The sequence below is a fragment of the Acomys russatus genome, chromosome 17 (assembly GCF_903995435.1).
Source record: "Acomys russatus chromosome 17, mAcoRus1.1, whole genome shotgun sequence".
Lineage (NCBI taxonomy): Eukaryota > Metazoa > Chordata > Mammalia > Rodentia > Muridae > Acomys > Acomys russatus.
The window spans coordinates 57312330-57334774 of record NC_067153.1 but is presented as its reverse complement, the minus strand read 5'-3'; the positions used below and the strand labels follow the sequence as shown (position 1 = coordinate 57334774).

Sequence of the window (22445 nt, the reverse complement as noted above, 5' to 3'; positions counted from 1 at the left end):
ATGGGGCACCAGAGTTCATGACCCAGAGGGTCCTAGAAACCTGCAAAAAGAACATCATGATGGGTGGATTGGGGCCCGGGGAGTCTGCTCAAACCATTGCACTAACCAAGGACAATACAAGTAGTAAATATCGAACCCCTACTCTGATCTACCCAATGGACAGAACATTCTCCACAGTTATGTGGAGAGCGGGGCCTGAATTTGTCTGTTATTCTAATTGCACTTGTTTGGGAGGAAGTAACAGGGGCACCTAATGAAAGTTACTCTGTTAGAATGCCAATGATGAACCAACTTTAAAAAAGAAAAAGGTTGTTTTAGTTCAGTCGTTTACAGGCCTCAATGCATGGCCAGCCAGCTCATGTTGGGATTTCCCATGAGACAGAACATCATGAGGGTGGTTTTGTGTAGTATAGGAGATGGCTTACCTCAAGGTGGCCAGAAATCAAGGAAATGCAGAAGAGTAGTCCTGGAGCCCAGTGCACCTTCTTGTGGTCTGAACTCTTCAAGTGAGCCCCATATCTGAAGGTTCTGTAGTTTCCCAATAACCATTCTTTTAGCCTCTAGGAAACAGTTGAGATCGAAGTACAGTGATGTAATCTATCCTAGTATCCCTGGCTGTACACTAGCGCGTCACTGGGCAAGCCACTGTACAGCAGAGCTCCACAGAATGCCTGTCTACAGAACTTACGCATCTTTCTTGTTAGCATCACCTCAAATTCTCTCTTCCCCTCAAACCTTACCAACCATTATTCTTCTCTGTGCCTGTGAACTTCACTGTTGTAGATTCACCAGGCGAAGCCATGCAGCATCATTTCCATATTGCCTGCCCTCCTAGTCTATCAATGTTATTACAGATAACTCGGTTTCCTTGATTCTCTTAACAGTATTTAGACATTTATTTTACATGGATTTGCATGTGCTTGAGTGTATGTATGTGCGCCATGTGTGCACAGTGTCCCCAGAGGCCACAGAGTCCCAGGTCCCAAAAAACTGGACTTACAGGTGATTGTGAGCCAATGCTGCGTGTGAACAGGACCTGGGTCCTCTGCAAGAGCAGCAAGTGCTCTTAGCTGCTAAGCCACCTCTCCAGAGCTGATCTCCTTCCCTTTTGAGGATCAATAATATTCACTTATGTGTGCAGACCACAATTCCTCTCCACTCAGCCATGTAGGTTTGTTTCCACAGCTTGGCTGTGGAGATTAATGTAAAGTGAATCGATGGCGCACTCATCTCTTAGACGTACAAACCTCCGCTCTGCTCAAGATATATTCAGAAATGACATTGCTTGATCATAGACAATCTTACTTTTACATTTGTCAAGATTTAGTTTACTTTTAATTATGTATATTTTATGTCTCCATGTGTTAGATACATACAAGCACCATACCACAGGAACCAGAAGAAGTGTCTATTCCCTGAGCATGGACATGGAGATGGTTGTGAGCCATCACTTGACATAAGTCCTGGCAACCAGACTCAGAGCCCCTGATGAACCATCCTAACAGCTGAGCTATCTCCTCAGCCCGTGTGTGTGTGTGTGTGTCTGTGTGTGTGTGTGTGTGTGTGTGTGTATGTGTGTGTGTGTGTGTGTGTGTGTGCGCGCGCGCGCGCGCGCATGCGCGCACGCACGCTCCACATTATTTCCTGTGATGGTTGTACCAATTTACATCCTTATCTACAAAAACTAAGGCTTATATTCTACTTTTGCCAATACTTGTTGTTTTTTAAATGTTCCATTACACTTATAAATAGATTTGTGTGTGTATGCATGCATGTGGAGGTCAGAGGACAGCATGAGAAAGTCAGTGCTCTCTTTCCACTCTGCGTGGGCTCCTTGGGTTGAGCTGAAGCTTGGCCATGAACACCTTTAACCACTGAGCTCTCTTAAGCCCCTGGCTTTGTTTTCTGTTAAATAAAAGCCATCCTGACAGAGAACCTCTTTGAAGAATTGGTTGCACTTCCCAGATCATTACCGATGACTCGCACTCTCCCCATCTCTCTTTCTGTCTCTTCATCTCTCTCTCTCTTTCTGTCATATCTCTCTGTGTATCTGTCTCTCTGTTTCTTAATTTTTTTCTTGCCTTCTTTCTTTAGCTTTGTGGAAGGTGTCTGGTCTTTACCTTGTACGTTTGCTGTTTAGCCCAGGCTGGCCTCAAACTTGTTATCCTGCTACTTCAGTTTCCCTGGTGCTGGAATTATAGGTATGATCTACTGTTCCTGGCCCTAAACTCCATGTTCTAACAGATGATAATAATGATGTTAACATATTCATGGATGCAGGGTCCTCCTGGTCTAACCACCTCCCTCCTGGGCTGGTGCATTGAGAAACAGGTTTCCAGCACATAGGCTTTGGACCACACACTAAACGATAGCGTAGTGTTTGCAGCAGCGATACATTATAACTCGGGTGTAATAGACATCTTCTTGTCACATAGCTGTCTAAAGTAAGTGCTTCTGTTTGGAATAAAGCTTAACTATTTATCCCTGCTGACCCACCTCACCCCATGTTCCTTGTGAGCAATGTATCCAGCCAGCAGAATGGGAGAAGAAGCAATACAGACAGCAAACCTGCTTCCCCAAACCCTTCCTAAGAACCTGCTTCCACTGACTGAGGAACTTTATCTAGATCCCAGTAAAAGAAAAAGAGATTTCTGTGAACTGTTTCAAACAATGGCTGCCATGGTTGGTTATGATAGCATCATGGTATGGCACAACTTCCTCATAAGAATATAGGTCTGTTAACAGGGACTAAGACTCTGATTCCTGGTTGGCTATGTTAGTAAAAGTGCACAGATGCCATTGGTTCTCCACCTGTAGTAGAATCTACTCTTCTATCCATGAGGTCCTTTTACCCCCAGGGACTAGTATGGGAAACTGACTGAGGCCACCACCACAGAGTAAAAAGAACACAAGTATCAGGGATTTAATGAGGTTTTTTTTTTTTTTTTTTGGTTTGTTATCTTCCACAGGAAGTTAGAAGCATGGGGGCTTAACTTGCATTGGCTCCCAACACCACTTTCATGCTTTGTGTTTGAAACTGTTTTGCTCACACCACAGGGAATATCTAACAATTATTTATCTTTAAAGTCCTAGATTTAATTTTTTCTTTTTTTATTAATTCATATTACATCTCAATGGTTATCCTATCCCTTGTATCCTCCCATTCCTCCCTCGCTTCCATTTTTCCCTTACTTCCCTCCCCTATGACTGTGACTGAGGAGGACTTCCTCCCCCTATATATGCTCATAGGGTATCAAGTCTCTTCTTGGTAGCCTGCTGTCCTTCCTCTGAGTGCCACCAGGTCTCCCCATCCAAGGGACATGACCAAATATGGGGCACCAACCATGTTCATAGCAGCCTTATTCATAATAGCCAGATCATGGAAACAGCCTAAGTGTCCCTCAGTAGAAGAATGCATAAAGAAACTGTGGTACATTTGCACTATGGAATACTACTCAGCTATTAAAAACAAGGAATTCCCGAACTTTGTGAACAAATGGATCGAACTAGAAATGATCATAATGAGTGAGTTAACCCAGAAACAGAAAGACTCAAATGGTATATACTCACTTATATCTGGACACTAGATTTATATTTAAAGGTAGTTATTGTTAATATAGTTTTGGAACAGAATGCTGGTTGAGTGAAAAAAAAAAACTTGATAGGAATCAATGTATATTGTGTTCAAGAGCTCAATTTCTCAAACCTAACTCTCCAGAACTTTCTCTTGGATTTGTAAAAGTGTTTTTGATTATTTGTGAGTTTCTCTCCAGAGTTTCACTCCAGTCCCACTAATCTCCCTGTCCCCTCCCATCTGCCCTCTGCCGTGGCAACCTGCCCCTCCAATAAAAAATACACAAACAAAAATAAACAAAACAAAGCATAGAAAAACATCTCACCATGGAAGCTAAAGTATGTCACAGTGTGTGATGCAGTATACCCCTCTGCCCACACATCTTCACTTGTCAATGTTCATTACAATGAAGCATTGCCCTGGCTTCTGTGACACCATCAACACTGGAACCTTAACTGGATTCTTCCTGGTTCTCCTGTTCTTTCCTCTGTGTCATGGAGATCCTGCAGCTTTGGATCGGCAGAACCAGCCCTTTTGTGTGCCCCAGCAGTTCACAGATGATGTAGATTTTGGAGGGGGACAACACAAAGTCCTGCAACTGAGCCTGGGTGGCAGCTGTGCTGATCAGCCCGCCAGCTCTCCCATACCTGCACCTCTAGGGCAGGCCCTCCAACACTGCTCTGGCTAGGCCACTCTCTCAAGTGCTGGGGCTGGGCCAACTCTCCTGCTCTCCCATCCTCAGAGCTGGCTCACTTATGCCTGCAGCATCCAGGCTAGTTCCATTGTGTTGCCCAGGCAAGGCACAGGACCTGTTCTCCAAAGTGCAGCCAGTGAGGAGCAGGGATAGCTCTCCAGCTCTCATGACCCTCAGTCAGCTCTCCTGGCTGCCTCAGGTAGCCAGGGTCAAGGGAGCAAAGGGTCCTTCTTGTTCCATGCTTGTCACTGCCCACCTAGGTTTAAAAGTTGAATAGTGCTATCATATTTTTAGATCCAGGAAGAGTCACTTCCTAAGAGGAAAAACTGAACACCTTTTGTTCAGACCTTTCATTTGCAGTGGAGTTTCTATACAGGAGCACAAATGACTCTTACTGGTGACCCAGCTCTGAGTGTTGAGGGAGAGTTCATCAGAGTACAAACAACATGGAAGCTGCTTTGCACAAGCTTATATTCCCAAAGCAGAGGAACACAGAGCTGAGTGGTACAGGCTGCCCTGTGACCAACAGACACTAACACACTGGTAGCTACACAAAGCACCCAGGATGTGGAGCCGAGAGAACCTGGATAAGAGATCTGGCAAGAGCCTTGAGATGTGTTGGGAAGGGGCTGTGCACTCCCTAAAGAGAGAGCATCCTGTGCAAGGAGTGGCAAAGACTTCAGCTCACAGCACAGGATTGTGGCCCATGTGAGGAGGCAGCCATGGCTGTCTGCCTGAGAATCATGCAAGGCGACATAGGACCCGATCTTCCAATCACTCTAACTGTGTTCATGCATTCTAACACTTTTTGCAAGTCTTTTTAAATTATAAAAGCAATATGTTTTTAATTTTAGGATATTTATAAAATGAAGAAAAATATACAAAATAAGATATAATTAAATGTAATGTACTGATTAGACAGGCTGCTTATTCATGAGTAAGATACTTATTTACATACTGAAATAATATTCTATTCATAGTTTTGATCCTGCTTTTTTGCAAGGTAATTATTTCAAGAATGTTTTCATGTCATTTAGCATTTTCAAATTTTCCATTGAAGGAGCATTACTCTTTATATAGGTGTCGTAGATTATTTAATTGCACCCTCACCATTTTATATTGAGGTAATTTCCTATCTGTTAGCAGGTTAATACAGAGCCAGAGAGATACAGTGTGGATAAAGTCAGACTTCCAAATGCTTCACTCTAGTTACTAATGCTCTGAAGCAGGAGAATTTCTACATCTGAGCAGGACAGAATCCACAGAAACAGCTTCTGACACCTCCACACTAGAACACTTCCACACTAGCGCACTTCCACAATAGAACACCTCCACACTAGAACACCTCCACACTAGAACACCTCTACACTAGAACACCTCTACACTAGAACACCTCCACACTAGAACACCTCCACACTAGAACACCTCCACACTAGAACACCTCTACACTAGAACACCTCTACACTAGAACACCTCCACACTAGAACACCTCTACACTAGAACACCTCCACACTAGAGCACCTCTACACTAGAACACCTCCACACTAGAACACCTCTACACTAGAACACCTCCACACTAGAACACCTCCACACTAGAACACCTCTACACTAGAACACCTCTACACTAGAACACCTCCACACTAGAACACCTTCACACTAGAACACTTCCACACTAGAACACCTCTACACTAGAACACCTCCACACTAGAACACCTCCACACTAGAACACCTCCACACTAGAACACCTCTACACTAGAACACCTCTACACTAGAACACCTCCACACTAGAACACCTCTACACTAGAACACCTCTACACTAGAACACCTCTACACTAGAACACCTCCACACTAGAACACCTCTACACTAGAACACCTCCACACTAGAACACCTCTACACTAGAACACTTCCACACTAGAGCACTTCCACAATAGAACACCTCTACACTAGAACACCTCTACACTAGAACACCTCTACACTAGAACACCTCCACACTAGAACACCTTCACACTAGAACACCTCTACACTAGAACACCTCCACACTAGAACACCTCCACACTAGAACACCTCTACACTAGAACACCTCTACACTAGAACACCTCTACACTAGAACACCTCCACACTAGAACACCTCTACACTAGAACACCTCCACACTAGAACACCTCTACACTAGAACACCTCCACACTAGAACACCTCTACACTAGAACACCTCCACACTAGAACACCTCCACACTAGAACACCTCCACACTAGAACACCTCTACACTAGAACACCTCTACACTAGAACACCTCTACACTAGAACACCTCCACACTAGAACACCTCCACACTAGAACACCTCTACACTAGAACACCTCTACACTAGAACACCTCCACACTAGAACACCTCCACACTAGAGCACTTCCACACTAGAACACCTCTACACTAGAACACCTCTACACTAGAACACCTCCACACTAGAACACCTCTACACTAGAACACCTCCACACTAGAACACCTCCACACTAGAGCACTTCCACACTAGAACACCTCTACACTAGAACACCTCCACACTAGAACACCTCCACACTAGAACACCTCCACACTAGAACACCTCTACACTAGAACACTTCCACACTAGAGCACTTCCACAATAGAACACCTCTACACTAGAACACCTCTACACTAGAACACCTCTACACTAGAACACCTCCACACTAGAACACCTCTACACTAGAACACTTCCACACTAGAACACCTCCACACTAGAACACCTCTACACTAGAACACCTCCACACTAGAACACCTCCACACTAGAACACTTCCACACTAGAACACCTCTACACTAGAACACTTCCACACTAGAACACCTCTACACTAGAACACTTCCACACTAGAACACCTCCACACTAGAACACCTCTACACTAGAACACCTCCACACTAGAACACCTCTACACTAGAACACCTCTACACTAGAACACCTCCACACTAGAACACCTCTACACTAGAACACTTCCACACTAGAACACCTCCACACTAGAACACCTCTACACTAGAACACCTCCACACTAGAACACCTCTACACTAGAACACCTCTACACTAGAACACCTCCACACTAGAACACCTCTACACTAGAACACCTCCACACTAGAACACCTCCACACTAGAACACCTCCACACTAGAACACCTCTACACTAGAACACCTCTACACTAGAACACCTCCACACTAGAACACCTCTACACTAGAACACCTCTACACTAGAACACCTCTACACTAGAACACCTCCACACTAGAACACCTCTATACTAGAACAACTTGACAATCCATTTTCTTGAAGATTGTTTTTATTTGGATCCTGCTACCTGCTATCTCCTATCAGAATATAAAACTGAAATTAAATAAAAATGTATTATAAATGTATATACCTGATATATAATATACTTGTTTTGTAATAAATCATATAATATATACCTACATTTATATAATATATAAAATATATATAAACAAACATAAAGCTATATATAAATAATATCTGTAAATTAGATGCAAAAGGCAGATAAAAGTGCCTAGCAGTTAACAGCTAAGCAAGGGCCTGCCACCTTCCCTCTTCCTTTTATTGTATCAGATAACCACAAAGGCTTTAACCAAAGGATTTTTTTTTTTCTAAAAATACATTATCCAGATACAGAATAAAGCTGGTTCTGTGAGATCCAATACTAAGGGATGGAAGCCCATGGATGTAGCGTTTGGGTTGTCTTAGCAATGAAATTGGGTTGCACAACTGATCTGTTTGATCATGAAGAAATATGTTGTTAAAGTGAACACAAAACATATTGACCCTTTTGTTAAGTGGCCCCACGTTAGTGGAATCAGACAGTCACCATCACTCTGCCTGGTTAAGAGCGCTGAGAGCAGCATTAAGGACCAATGCTGCCTATAAGAAACTTATAGGCGCTTGCACTTAGTTGTAACTGTGAGGAGTTTTAGTGGTTTGCTCAGTGGCACACTCCTTTTGGCATTTCCCCTTCAGCTGTCTATGTAGCTATGTGTTTGTGGCTGAAAACCCTGTATCAAGGCAATGGTGTTTCAGCATAGCTGGAAGTGGTCTAGAAGTAGACAGTCTGTCAGCTATGCGGCACTTTCTCAAAGCCAACGGAAGCCATTCATCAGTACATTGCATGGCTTGGAGCCACTCTAAAGCTCTCTCAGACATCTCATTCAGATGTATGGAGAACGGGGCATTTCTCTGTTTACTGTGAGCCATTTCACTCAAGCAGCGTTTCTTGTGATGAGGATTCGTCGGTTAGTTTGCAAATAAGTACAGAATAGCGATTTGGGCTGTCATCATGCCATCCCCAGTGTGCCAGTCAAAGCTCAGTTCTCTGAGCAACCAGTGAGCACACCAAATGCATAAAGCCTTTTGCACTGTTATATTAATAATTAGAAAGCTTGTGGAGTGTTGTTGCACAAAAATACTCTAGCCCTCTCGTTCCTATTGCTAGATAGAGGAAATGAGTTCTTTTCCTCTTTTGGAAAGAATCTTGAAGTAGATCAACTGCCTCATCGAATCCTTCTGATCAGAACGTGGTTTTGGCAAGCACGGGCATTAAGGCTTGTTGTTCCGACCCTGCTGAAGAGGAGTCCTCTAACCACTGTAGACTAGCAAATGCTTTATATACTTGTGCTCTTGGAGGTCTTGGTTGCCTCACATACCCTGCACACATAGCATGCAAGTACATATTTTTATGAAGTTGTTCAGTGTGTCTGCATTCTGATTGTGCACATCTTAGCTGTAGAAAAAATGTGACACTAATAGTCAAGCCTGACACAGGCTACTGCAGTGTTCACTTAGTAAAAAGAAGTAAAACACGCCCATCAGCACAGTGGAACAAGCAAGGTATCCTTGCTGTAATGGGAGTGCTAACAGGCCACCATCAGTGAGATACCTTTTAAACAGCACACAGGGTATTGGTCAATTAATACAATTGTATTTATTCTTTTATTCTGCACACACAGATGGATGAGAGCTGTGCTTACTGTCGAATCCTAGTGTAAGGCATACAACCCTGTGAAGGAGAACCCTGATAATAGATTCATTCTTATTATTTTGTTTGTTCATTTTTTCACATGTAATCTATTCTTTTTCTTCTGGCAGATAATAGATTTCAATTTTCTTATTGTTGTTGTGAAATATGTCGTCTGTGTGTTTAGATCCGTGCCTGGTTCATTTGTGAGGCAATGTGCTGTTGGAGCAGAGATGCATCCAGGGTGAGCGGGCTCCAACTTCAGCCTTGCCTCTCAACAGCCTTGAGAAGAAATACTTCAGCTCCCTCGTCTCTACTCTCCCTTCAGAATGGGGAGAGTGGTAGTGTTCCCTCCCTTCTAAATGTGCCCTACACTGAGTAACATGGGCAGTTGCACAGCGGTGTCTGTCATACTGTTAACTCTTGGGCGACCGTCAGATACCGATTACAGCTCTCAGTGTGAGAGCGTGTGTCATCAGAAGCTAGCCCTGTATGATCTTTGCTTCTTTACTGGTGTGTGTGTGTGTGTGTGTGTGTGTGTGTGTGTGTGTGTGTGTGCGCGCGCGTGTGTGTGTGCGTGTGTGTGTGTGTATGTGTGTGTGTGTGTATGTATGTGTGTGTGTGTGTGTGTGTGTGTGTGTGTGTGTGTATGTATGTGTGTGTGTGTGTGTATGTATGTGTGTGTGTATGTATGTGTGTGTGTGTGTGTGTGTGTGTGTGTGTGTGTGTTCTATCTCTTCTATATACTTCTACTTTACCTCTCAGGCCATATATTACATTTGAAAATTTTTGTTACTATCACTTACTTTTGAAGAAATAATCTTTATTCTCAGAAATATTTCTAGTTTTTTTCTAGCACTTTGTCCTTATCCTATAAATGATTTGGAAATATGTTGGCTGATGCCTTGTGAATCATCTCATTCCTTCAATATCAGATTTCTGACAGTTTTGACTGCTCCCTTACAGTTTCCACTTTTCCATCAAATGTTGATTGCTCCTTGATCACACACAGATGTTTCAGAGTAGACGGACAGAATTTCTAGTTTTGTGTTTGGATAGGAGAGCCAGACATGTAAAGCTGCAGGCAAACAACTCTACGTTATGGGCCCTTTGAATACTGCAGTGCAACCAGAATCCTTGTTGCAAATGGCAGCGACCTCGACACAAGCAGTGGAAGTGTGTCTTCCCTGGATATCTGGCATTTACTCTCTTTGCAAGAAACTATTCACTCTATCTTTGAGGGTAATTACTTTCTTTTAGCACATGGGCCCAAGGCAGGAGGTAAATGAATTTATTATTCAATAGTAGATGCTTTTTCTCTCTCTTTTTTTTTTTTTTTCTCTTTTTCATCTTTGAGCTCAGGCGGACCTCAAACTTATGGTCCTCCTGTCTTAGCCTCCCAAGTGCTATAGGCATGTGCCAACACCCTCCGCTAATCGGTTTTCTTTGATTTCACCCAAATACATTTTGCTGCATGTCGCGTCTCAGCTCTCCATGCTGCCTCAGCCTCCTGAGAGCTCCCTGTAACAGGTTGTTATAGCCATCATTTGTAACACCTGCTATCACACATCATTCCAACATCTGCTTCTTCTCTTCTGCCCCATCATTTTCCTGTATTTTGTTTTCAACAACACCAAAGCATTTCTTTCTCTACTGTGATTCCTTTTGTCTTTTTGTCTTCATTATTATATTTTTATTTTCACATTTAATGCAATATTTTTAAGGGTAAGAAGAAAGAACACGAGATTTGAAAATGTTTTCAACTTTTCATTTTCATCATTTTAGATTATGATGTACTTTATAATATGTGATATATAATACATATGTAAAAATTTACATATCTAATACATATGTAAAATTAACATAGTATCATCACAATCAGGATCTAATAATATAGCTAATTCTTGACAAATACAACCAGTAGCATGAGACAGTGCCATCATGATCTTGTCATTTCCCTTGAGGGTACACTGCCATACCATCTATTCTAGCTTGGCTTCCATTTGACCTTGCATGTGTCAAGTGTGGCACAGGTGGGCATACGAAGTCACAGAAATTACAAGCAGACCACTCTTGTGTTTGCTCACAAACTTGTCCATATCTAACCCTCTGTCCAGTCCTTTTCTTGGTTCTGAGACTAGAGAAAAAAAATAAATACATGGTTTCTTCTCACATGGAACTTACTTACTTGGCAACAAATGCTAATATTTAAAGATCTTATTATCATGATGCTATGATACAAAAAGTGTTACATAGGGGGAAATGTATGAGTGTTGACTATGGCAATGGTACATGTAAATATTCATGAAGTTGCCATTGGTTTCTATACAAATTTTACTTAAGTATTTTTTAACAAATCAAGGAAAAAATTCAATTGTTGCAAAAATAAGTCCAAGCCAAATATGTGCAAGACATATATACAGATACAGATAAAATATTAGGTAAAAAGGAAGTATAGATATAGATTTTAAAATTCAGTCATATAAAGTTGTCAGTTTTTCAATAATCAATATATTGAGTCACTGTATGGCTACATTCTTCTTTATTTATTTTTTATGGTTGGTGAGAAATTCATAAACTGACTTTTTAAATTAAGTACAAAGACAAAAATCCTAAAGCCAGGATATTTTTAGAAACAGAAAATCATAGGTATATTCTCCAGAATTTATATTGTATAAATTTAGTCTGTGGAATATTTGTACAAGACTAAACTCCTCAAAAACAAACAAATAAATAATGAAAATCTTGAAAATAAGCTTTATGAAAGATGCTATAAAGACTAATGTAAGGGAAAATAAGATAGGGGATCACAAACAACAACCTGTGGTGCCCAAGAAGACCCTCCAAGGTGTTGATCTTGGTATAAGATACAAGCACACCAGTTATCTAAACAGTTAATGGGACAAGAAGAGAATAGAGAATATTACACAACAGGGAAAATATGCAAAGTTCCTGAGGAGACAAAGCAATTAGAGGATAATAGACTAAAGTTATAAAAGAAGAATGGAAACACAGGTCTTTTATGTGCTTCCCCAAATATCTGGAGTGAGAACTTGGTTAACCTGACACCAACATTGGCACCATGGACAAAGGCTATACACTCACTGGAAATAATCAATCAAGAAGTTGTGCTTTTGTCATCCTATTGCCAGTATTACCCCTAATTAAAACATTCATGTTCTTAGGTAATGAAAAACAACATAAGGATGTCTTAGGGTTGGGGTATTTGCATATATCAAATACTTAAAATAAGCAGATAGTCCATGTGTGAGAGTCTTACATGGTGACAGCTAACTGTGAAGGGAAGAGAGTATCATTCAAAACCCAATGACTCAGAGACATTAAAGAGCTCACAAGCTTAGGAAGTAGAATTAATTCACAGTACATGCATGTCAGACACAAGACCCAGAGACCCTTGAGTTTCAACATCCTTCATGAAACTAGTTTGCATGTTACCAGAAGGTGCCATGCAAGCTTCCAAAGGAGGGAAGTAACCAACAGTCCTCTGCAACTTTGATACCTATGAACCACAACAGTGACCAACATGCTATCATAACGCAAGAGTGCAGTAGTGGCACGCATACCTTGGCAGTGACCAACAGCTCTCTAATTGGACTGAAGACCCGCCCAGCAAGAGGGAAACTCTACCTGGTATTGGAAACCTGGCCGACTACCCAGGGCTAGTGAAACCATGAATTTTGGAAGAGAACCTACAACTATCACTCTGCTAAACCAGCATAATCTGATACCTTCTAAATATTTGTCCCTATATCCATAGATAAGTGTATCTCGTTGGAGGAAACTTCTTTTTGCAACATGTAATCATGTTATAATCTCAAAAAATGAAAGAAATTAAAATGAAAGATAGTTCAACTCACAGACTATTTCCTTTTGGCGTACATCTTAAAGATTAGCATTCTGAGATGGCGCAAGCAGCTGTGGACTATGGGATGGCCTTGGGCAGTGTACTTGTTATCATTACTTTCGTGTCTGGGACACAAGTATAAGAATACTTCACTTGGGGATGGTTGTAAGAAAGAAATAATGTGATGAAGAAATTGTGCCAGGCATTTTTAATATGAGGACCTCACATGTCAGAGGTCAAAAAAAGAAAAAATAATAATTATGAACCATAACATAATAAAAACAATTGTCTGTGAATCTGTAAGTTCTCCAAATTCTTTGGATTTTTGGTGTCTAAAATCTATTTACATGTGTTTTCATAAAAACTTTCAAAAATTATATGAGAACCAATCTTTAAAATATGACATTTTAGACACTGTTTTATGCATTCTCACCTAAAATTTGAAAACAGACTCCCAGAAACTCAGCAGAGGACAAAGAGAAGTGACCTTGTGGCTTTAAAAGCTGCAGACCATCTAGAAAGCAAATCACCCCATGTGAGTCATCAGGACTTGATGAATTGTTTTGAGGATCCTTAATTGCCTGCTGTTTATCAATATAATGTAATTGCCAGGGCACAAGATTGCAATATAAATAGAACAAGTACTATGTTGTGAGAAATTGTGTCATGTGTTTCTTCAGAATAAGTAGGTATGTAAGATAATACTCTAGCTATTTGGCTTTGACACTGACACCAAAAATAGCACCAAATACAGTTGAATTTCATTTCTGCTTTTTGCATGTAAAATACAGGAGTATAGCTCATCAGTCTTCTCTTAGTTTAAAGGGAAAAGGATTGGTGATTTCTGTGTGGCAGCCCATATGCTAAAATGGGAAGGCAGAGATTGCTTGGTCCCTGCGTATGGATGACACACTATTTTTTGAAGTATACATATTTTAGGAGTTGGAGTAGGGAGAGGGTGAAGTGGAAATTATGTACGTACAATACTTATCATTGAAATTCTCAAGAAAATGTTTTAAATAGGGGGAGGAGTAAAGATATAGACTGGGGCCTGTTTAGGTGCAGACACTCCTAAATATTTACACAATTTTGCTCATAGTTTGGTGTTGCGGCAGCATATCTGCTGTATAAATAGTGAAGAGTGTGTATCACTCAAGTGCGTAATTCTGTAATAACCTTGAATTTTATAATGAATACATTTGTCACTTCCTGAAAGGACCCCTTGAGTGGCAGTGACAGCACTCACGTTCAGCTGGGAGCCTCTGCCGTTGGAGGCCCTGCAGAAAGTTTAGTCTTGACTGCAAACTTGCACCGCCATGTGCTGCTTATAATTTGTCACGTGTTGGTTTGTTTTTAATGACAGTTTAGCATGTCAGTACTTTCTGGGAAAACCCACCGTCAGCGACACCTCCCATTTTTATCATCTAAGCTGATTTCAGTCTCAGGAGTGTGGCTGTTATGCATGACTCTTGTTGAAAAATCTGTTGAAGTAACAGATTTTTTTTGCAAAATTTACATTTAGTGTTTCTATACACTATGCCTATAAGAGTAAAAATTAAAATGGTAAGACCAATTTATGCATTTATACAACTAACATTCTGGCTACTTTAATTTACGTTACAGCTTGTTTCAAATTGTTAGCTCTTTAAATGAGATAAAATCTCATGCCCGACTGGCCTCTAACTCACTATGAGGTAAAGATAACCCTGAACTTTCAGTGCCACTGCATCGAAACTGTGAGTGCTCCAGTCACAAATGTATGCCACTAAGCCTGCTTTATGCAGTTCTGGACTCAAGTTGGGGACTTTCTACCTGCCAGGCAAGCACTCTACCAACCCAGCTGCCACGCCAGGAAACTTGATAGCACTTACATAAACTAAAATAACATTTTTTTTGTCCTTTAAGATTTGGTATTTGTTGTATATTTCACTCTACTGGATAGTATAATGTAAAATCAAGTTTTAGCTTACATAAAGATAGCAACTAAAGGAAATTATTTGAGATTATTAACATTTCTTTCAGCATACAATATAGAAAATACAATGTATATATATCTTTAAACGAACAATGAATGACTTTATGTTATAACTTATCCAAAGGCCCTCATTTCTTTGTAGGCAAAACACACCAAATTCATAAATTGTGAATCACATTTCAGGTTCTTTTACTAAAATGTTAAGCACCTAAATATTGTACACCATTAAGCAGCTTGTAGGTGAAGTTGTACTTATTTTAATTAAGTACTTGGCCTTAGTTTAGTACTAAATGTACCTCCTGTGTTAAGTGCATTTTGGAAATGCAAGCACATTTTCATTTTCTATTGACTCTAATTCACAAATAAACAAAAATTAATGTGATGGGGAGAAGCCACACGAGATGGCAGAATAGTACTATCTAATGATTGTCTCTCCCTATGCAGAAACACATCAATCTAAATAATTGTACATGTGCAAAGCACCTTCAGAAGATCTATAATAGCAATGCAGCCACTGCACCTGGTACTAGAACGAGAAATGCTACACTGAAGAGGGTAGGAAGGACCACTGTGCATTACCCACAGTACAAAGAGAGAGGCAGACTGAATACTTGGGGAAAATGAGAAAGTGATCAAAAACTTGGCCTTGGTCCCTCACACTAAGCCCACTACAGCTAAAAACAGCACTAGGAACACTCCCATGATCCCTAAATCCAGGTGGTCACTGACGATCTGCTCTGCTGCCAGGCAGGATCCCATAGCCCGTAGCTGGATCTCTGGCCTTCATTCCTAGCTGACTACAGCATCCCTGAGTTCTGTAGCAATTTTAGAAGCAGGCAGACCTCAGCATCCTCGGGCTTCCCATGTAGACAGGGCTGCATGGGCTGCAGTGTCTCTACACTCCTAACATTGGTGGCCCTGGATGGGAAGTGGATATCAAGATGACACTGAGATACCCTCTCATTCCTGTTAGGATAGATGAAGTAAGTTGGTGAAAGTGTGGGAGAAAGATAGCATTTCCACACAATTGGCAGGACTGTACTGCTGCTATTGTACAAAATAGGATGTAAGCCCCCCAGAATGTTCAAAATGAAGCCACATGACCCATGATTGAACTTGTGGGTATATCTACAGGAAATGGAATCCATATGGAAAAGAGACACCTAGGACCTCCTGTGTGCTGAATATGGTACCAAAAGTAATAATATAAAACGTCACCCATGAATGCTTAAAGCATGTATCCATATTTGCACACTGGAAAGCCTTTATCCATCAAAAGAGTGAATGCTTGTCATTATGTCATGACATTATAGTAGAGTATTCAAATTACTAACAGTATTTTGTATTCTTGAAAATGCTAAGAGAATAACACTTCTCACTACAAAATGACAGCTGTGAGAACATTTGGCATCTATGGACATTTGATAATTAGATAGATTTCATGATTCTCTAATGAATGACTATTTCAATATACGGAATATAACAAGTACCTATTATTTTTTAAGCATGGTAATAAAAATATAAAATGAGGTGACATGTATTGTACAACTGCTTTCCCTCCCAAATCCTAAATGGTGGTAAGCACATTCTACTGAGCCATGGCATATAGAGTTCATAAACTGAGTCAATTTGTAGAGGAAGCAGGGTGCTTCATTGCATGAGAAGTTACTGTGCAAACCCCCTTGACGTATGAGTGAGTCCTTCCTGCTCAGTACTGATGCTTTCTGACTTCCCAATTTTTGACATGTTCCTATAAGGTCTATATCAATATTTACTTGAGGCTGTTGCTTTAATTCCTCTCATTTTGTAGATTTAAATTCTATTATTTCACCTCTGTTTTGTGATTATCCCTGTTGTAAATGGAAATAATTGGGAAAAAAAAGTACATAGACATTAAAATGAAATATTTGTGTACTGCTACCTATAAACCTTATCGATAGTGACAGATTATTGCATTCTGGGAAACTGCACTTTATATGGCTATAAATTCATATTTTAATAAATTTGATTTTGTAAAATGTAATATACATAGATGATAACACATTATTAGCAGAAGGTGCATGTGTCTTATATATCCATTTTTTCCTCTAGCACTTGGTTGTTGATATACAACAGGTGTTAAGTAAGTAATATTAAGTTAATGAATGGATCATATGTTTACATATCTATACTCTAAATAGCTATATAATAATGATTTAACAGTAAAATAATGTTCAAACTGGATGTGACAACATACCCTAACAGCCTATGTTTGTATCTTCAGTGTTCAGTGTGGGAAGAAATGTAATCAATAGCAGGTCTATTAAATGTCAAATACTCCCAAGAATATGCTCATAGATGAAAACAGTGAAAGGAAAGTGGAGAGGCAACGTAAAGGAGTGGGCTTGGCGCTGTGGCACTGTGGCACGAATAAAGGGAAATGTGGAGGCTGCATGTAGGAGTGGGCTTGGTGACTAGAAAAGAGGTGATGACAAGAGGGAAGCCACCTAGAAATAAACACCCATCTCCTGGGGTGAGTCAGGAGAAAGGACAGAATGGAAGACTGCATAGGCAAGACTGTCACCAAGCTCTGCTTTCGCCATAGTTTTAGACAACGACTGTTTCTGAGAGCTCAGTTTTCCCATAAATAAAGACTCTAAACACCCCCCCCACACACACACACACACATACATACACACAAATACCACACACTGGCCTTCTTCACCTGAAGCTTAATTCTCAGCCTGTTTTCTTCTGTCACACACATAAGAAATGGCATAATTTTCCACGTTGGCTCTTTTAAAAGAAAAGGCCAGTTAAAGCTGAAGTGAGTGCAGCATTCAGACTCCTTTGTAATCAAAAGTTCATCAGCTGGGGGAGCCCGAATTACAAAGAGGCTTTCTCTAGAACCTGCAGGCCTGGGTAGCTGCATAGCAGGAGGGCAATAGTTAGCTGCTGTAGCCATCAACCTTTATTTTGCTGTGGGAATTATTGGCATCAGTAACTGGTTCTTGGATAAAAGAGCCACGGAGATAAACACTTTATATTTCCGAAACAATGCTAAAATATTACAGTGGTATGAAATATCTACTGTTGGTCTATTACCTCCTTATTCTGAGAGGATGTTTTACATTTAGTTCCACTGAAGGAATTCGTACCAAGTAGCAAGGGAGCTAGAGCTTAATTCTCTGATTGTTAAAAGGCATTTTTGCATGCATTCCCAGCCTTATCTCCTTGAAAGATGAGGAGCAGAGCTAGGCATGGTGCAGACCCTAGGGACTCCCAGCACTCAAATGGCAGAGGCAGGCAGATCATGAGTTTGAAGCCATCCTGGGCTATGTCACATAGTCCCAGCAAGTCTGGCCTACAAGACATGAGTCAAATAATAAATAAATTTCCAATAAGTACAAGAAAAGAGGAATATGTAAACAGAAAATTAGAAGAAAAGGTGACATGAGTCAAATAATAAATAAATTTTCAATAAGTACAAGAAAAGAGGAATATGTAAACAGAAAATTAAAAGAAAAGTTGAGAATACAGCCTGGTGGCAGCACATTTGTCTAGGATGCTAAAGGCCCTGGTTTTGAGCCACATTGCTAAAAATCAAAGTAATTAAACTAACATAAGCATCCTTGAGTTTATCCTTACCAACACTAAAGTAGGAGTACATTCTACTAACCAGAATACACTGAGGACTCAGACTGTCAGTCCTCCTTCCTTGTCATGAAAGCACCCTTAAGCCTGATGACATGCTGCAACCACCCTGTGCCATGGAGCCGAGGAAGCACAAAGAAGACTGCCTGCCTTCGCAGATAGAATCTTCCATTATAGCATGAGGCTATCAAGAAACACATAGTGGGCACATGTGTATTTTTTTTCTGCAGCCACAATTGGGTAGTGCTATCATTAGGTCAGATCATTTAACAAGATCTCAGTCAAGCCAGCAGACCCAGAAAATCAGGAGGTAATGAGGAAACACAAATATTTTATAAGGCAACGCCAAGGATCACGTCTCCTACACAAACAGAGGCAACCCAAGTGTGGTGGGATTGTTCTATCCTTCATCAGTCAGAACAGAGAAGGCTCACAGCATCACAGAATGATGACATGCTCTGAGAGAAAGCTGAGGCCCAAGCTACATTTGTGCCAGTTTCTGCCTAAGTCTCCTGTGTGACATGTGAATGCCGGGGAGATTCTGTAACTTACATTTGATTAGTAGTCTCATGTGCTCAACACACTATTCATATGGCGTGATTTTCTTGCAGTGTGAAGTAATATATGTACACAGATGGCATATGTTCTTGAAAATACAATGCATGAATGTTATTGTCATATTTTTTGAAGATGAGTTGTGTATTTAGTCAGGCTAACTTATTCTTTAATAATTTTTTTTAATCTTTTTTTTTATTAATTTATTCTTGTTACATCTCAATGTTTATCCCATCCCTTGTATCCTCCCATTCCTCCTCCCCCCCATTTTCCCATTATTCCCCTCCCCTATGACTGTTCCTGAGGGGGATTACCTTTTTTTAAAATCCTGAAACTCCAGTGGCTCAAAGGAACAATTATTTTCTTGCTCATAAATCTGTTCATCCCAGACAGTGTAGCACGTACCTCGTCTTACTCCCCCATGGAGTCAGCTTGGTCTTTGGAGCCTCTGGACATTGCTAGCTCTTATGACGTGGATGTAGACGGCTGCATGTGAGTCACTCACAGCACCCTACAAGCTCTGCCTGGAAGTGTTGCATATCACCCCCTGCCACCCCACCCTGGGACTGAAGAAAGTCACATGCCCATTCTTATCCCGAAGAGACTGAAACCTGCCACCCCAGAGTGTGTCAGCCAGAGCTGGGAGTACCTGATGAAAATCATAGACCACCACCCACAACACATGGTTTCCACTTCACAGTTAAATCATTTGTTATAGAGAAGCTTCTAGATGCTTCTCTGGTTACTAATAAATACCACTGCGTCCTTTATGCACAGCTTTTGACTACCAAGTGGCTATATTGAATTTTCATTTTCTAAGTGTTAAGGTTTGCTGGCATTAAGAATTATAGGAGTCTCATAGCTGAATGTTCTAGTTTCTTTAAAAGAATGAAACAACAGTATAACATTCCACTTCTCTTTCCTTTGTCAAACAGACATTGATGAATGCTCTGATGGCTTTGTTCAGTGTGACAGCCGTGCCAACTGCATTAACTTGCCTGGATGGTACCACTGTGAGTGCAGAGATGGCTACCATGACAATGGGATGTTTGCACCAGGTGGAGAATCATGTGAAGGTCAGTGAAAAAGAAGACATGGAGTCCAAAACTCCTTTAACGTGGAGACCACAAAGTAAGACGTAAACAATAGACATGGAGTTGATCCCCCAATCCTGGCATTTTTGCTATTTGCCCACAGTTACGGGAAGTGTGGTAATAACTAATTTTGTGTCATAATTATATTACTTTGTTATATCACAAATTTATGGCCCTAAACATCCCTTGTAAATACTAGTCAGGGTTGAAAATGTGTTAAAGTGAAAACTCCTTTTATCACATAAACTTTTTTAAATGGACACATTCAAAACCCTGACTCCAAAATGAGTAGAAAGAGAAGATGAGCGGCCAGAGGTGACTGTCGTGTGTGCTGGGCTGTCCTAGTAGAAGAGCGACATGACAGTAAGGATGAATGTTGAGTGTTAGACAGCAAAGATGTGGGCCCTGCGCTAAGGAGTATGTGCCCCTACAGGACTAGAAAATCCAACCTGACTAATTAGCCATTAGTCTTTAGTCATTTTCAGTGGCCTGACAAACAGCTCTCCCGTGTCCACTCTACCAAGAGGTGGTTTTACAAAGCAGAGAAAGACAAGTGCCAACGAAATGACAACAGTGTTTGCCATCAAAATTTATAGCACAGGAAGAACAACCAAAGCAAAATTCAAGAGCTGCTGTTTCTGCACTTGTATTTAAACCTCCATAGAACAATCACCTGGGAGATATTGGGTGTAAGAATGCATGGTGTAATCCTTCAAGAAACTAACAGAGGTACTTGACACCTAGATCGTAAGATGTCTGCTATTCTTGGTACACATAAAGTTCATGCAAGAAAAGTAAGAGAAAGTCATGTGGTGGGCTCAGACTTCCAGAATACAGCCAGCAGCAACATGCCTAGACAGGAGCAGAAGCACATCCAGATTTCACACAGGAGCGGGAGCACATCCAGATTTCACAGAGGAGTGGGAGCACATCCAGATTTCACAGAGGAGGAGGAGCACATCCAGATTTCAAAGAGGAGCACATCCAGATTTCACAGAGGAGCGGGAGCACATCCAGATTTCACAGAGGAGCACATCCAGATTTCACAAAGGAGCACATCCAGATTTCAAAGAGGAGTGGGAGCACATCCAGATTTCAAAGAGGAGTGGGAGCACATCCAAATTTTACACAGAAGCGGGAGTACATCCAGATTTCACAGAGGAGTGAGAGCACATCCAGATTTCACAGAGAAGTGGAAGCACATCCAGATTTCACAGAGGAGGGGGAGCGCATCCAGATTTCACAGAGGAGTGAGAGCACATCCAGATTTCACAGAGGAGCGGAGCACACCCAGATTTCAGAGAGGAGCACATCCAGATTTCACAAAGGGATACATCCAGATTTCCCAGAGGAGTACATCCAGATTTCACACAGGAGCAGGAGCACACCCAGATTTCACACAGGAGCAGGAGCACATCCAGATTTCACACAGGAACACATTCAGATTTCACAGAGGAGCACATCCAGATTTAACAGAGGAGCAGGAGCACATCCAGATTTCACAGAGGAGCAGGACCACATCCAGAGTTCACAGAGGAGCGGAGCACATCCAGATTTCAGAGAGGAGTGGGAGCACATCCAGATTTCACGGAGGAGCACATCCAGATTTCACAGAGGAGTGGGAGCACATCCAGATTTCACAGAGGAGCGGGAGCACATCCAGATTTCACAGAGGAGCGGAGCACATCCAGATTTCACACAGGAGCAGGAGCACATCCAGATTTCACACAGGAGCAGAGCACATCCAGATTTCAGAGAGGAATGGGAGCACATCCAGATTTCACAGAGAAGCACATCCAAATTTCATGGAGGAGCACATCCACATTTCACAGAGGAGCAGGAGCACATCCAGATTTTAGAGAGGAGTGGGAGCACATCCAGATTTCACAGAGAAGCACATCCAGATTTCACAGAGAAGCACATCCAGATTTTACGGAGGAGCACATCCAGATTTTACAGAGGAGCAGGAGCACATCCAGATTTCACAGAGGAGCGAGAGTACATCCAGATTTCACAAAGGAGTAGGAGCACATCCATGCTGTTTTAGG

The 22445-nt window shown here is 41.2% G+C and overlaps 1 protein-coding gene across 1 annotated transcript in view; it reads left to right on the top strand.

The window, feature by feature from the left end:
* Positions 1-22445, top strand: part of Nell2 (neural EGFL like 2) — a 295382-nt gene that overhangs the window by 252810 nt on the left and 20127 nt on the right. Inside the window, exon 17 of the mRNA XM_051160259.1 lies at positions 20239-20379. Coding sequence (XP_051016216.1) covers positions 20239-20379 — 141 coding nt within the window. The remainder of the gene's footprint in view (positions 1-20238; positions 20380-22445) is intronic.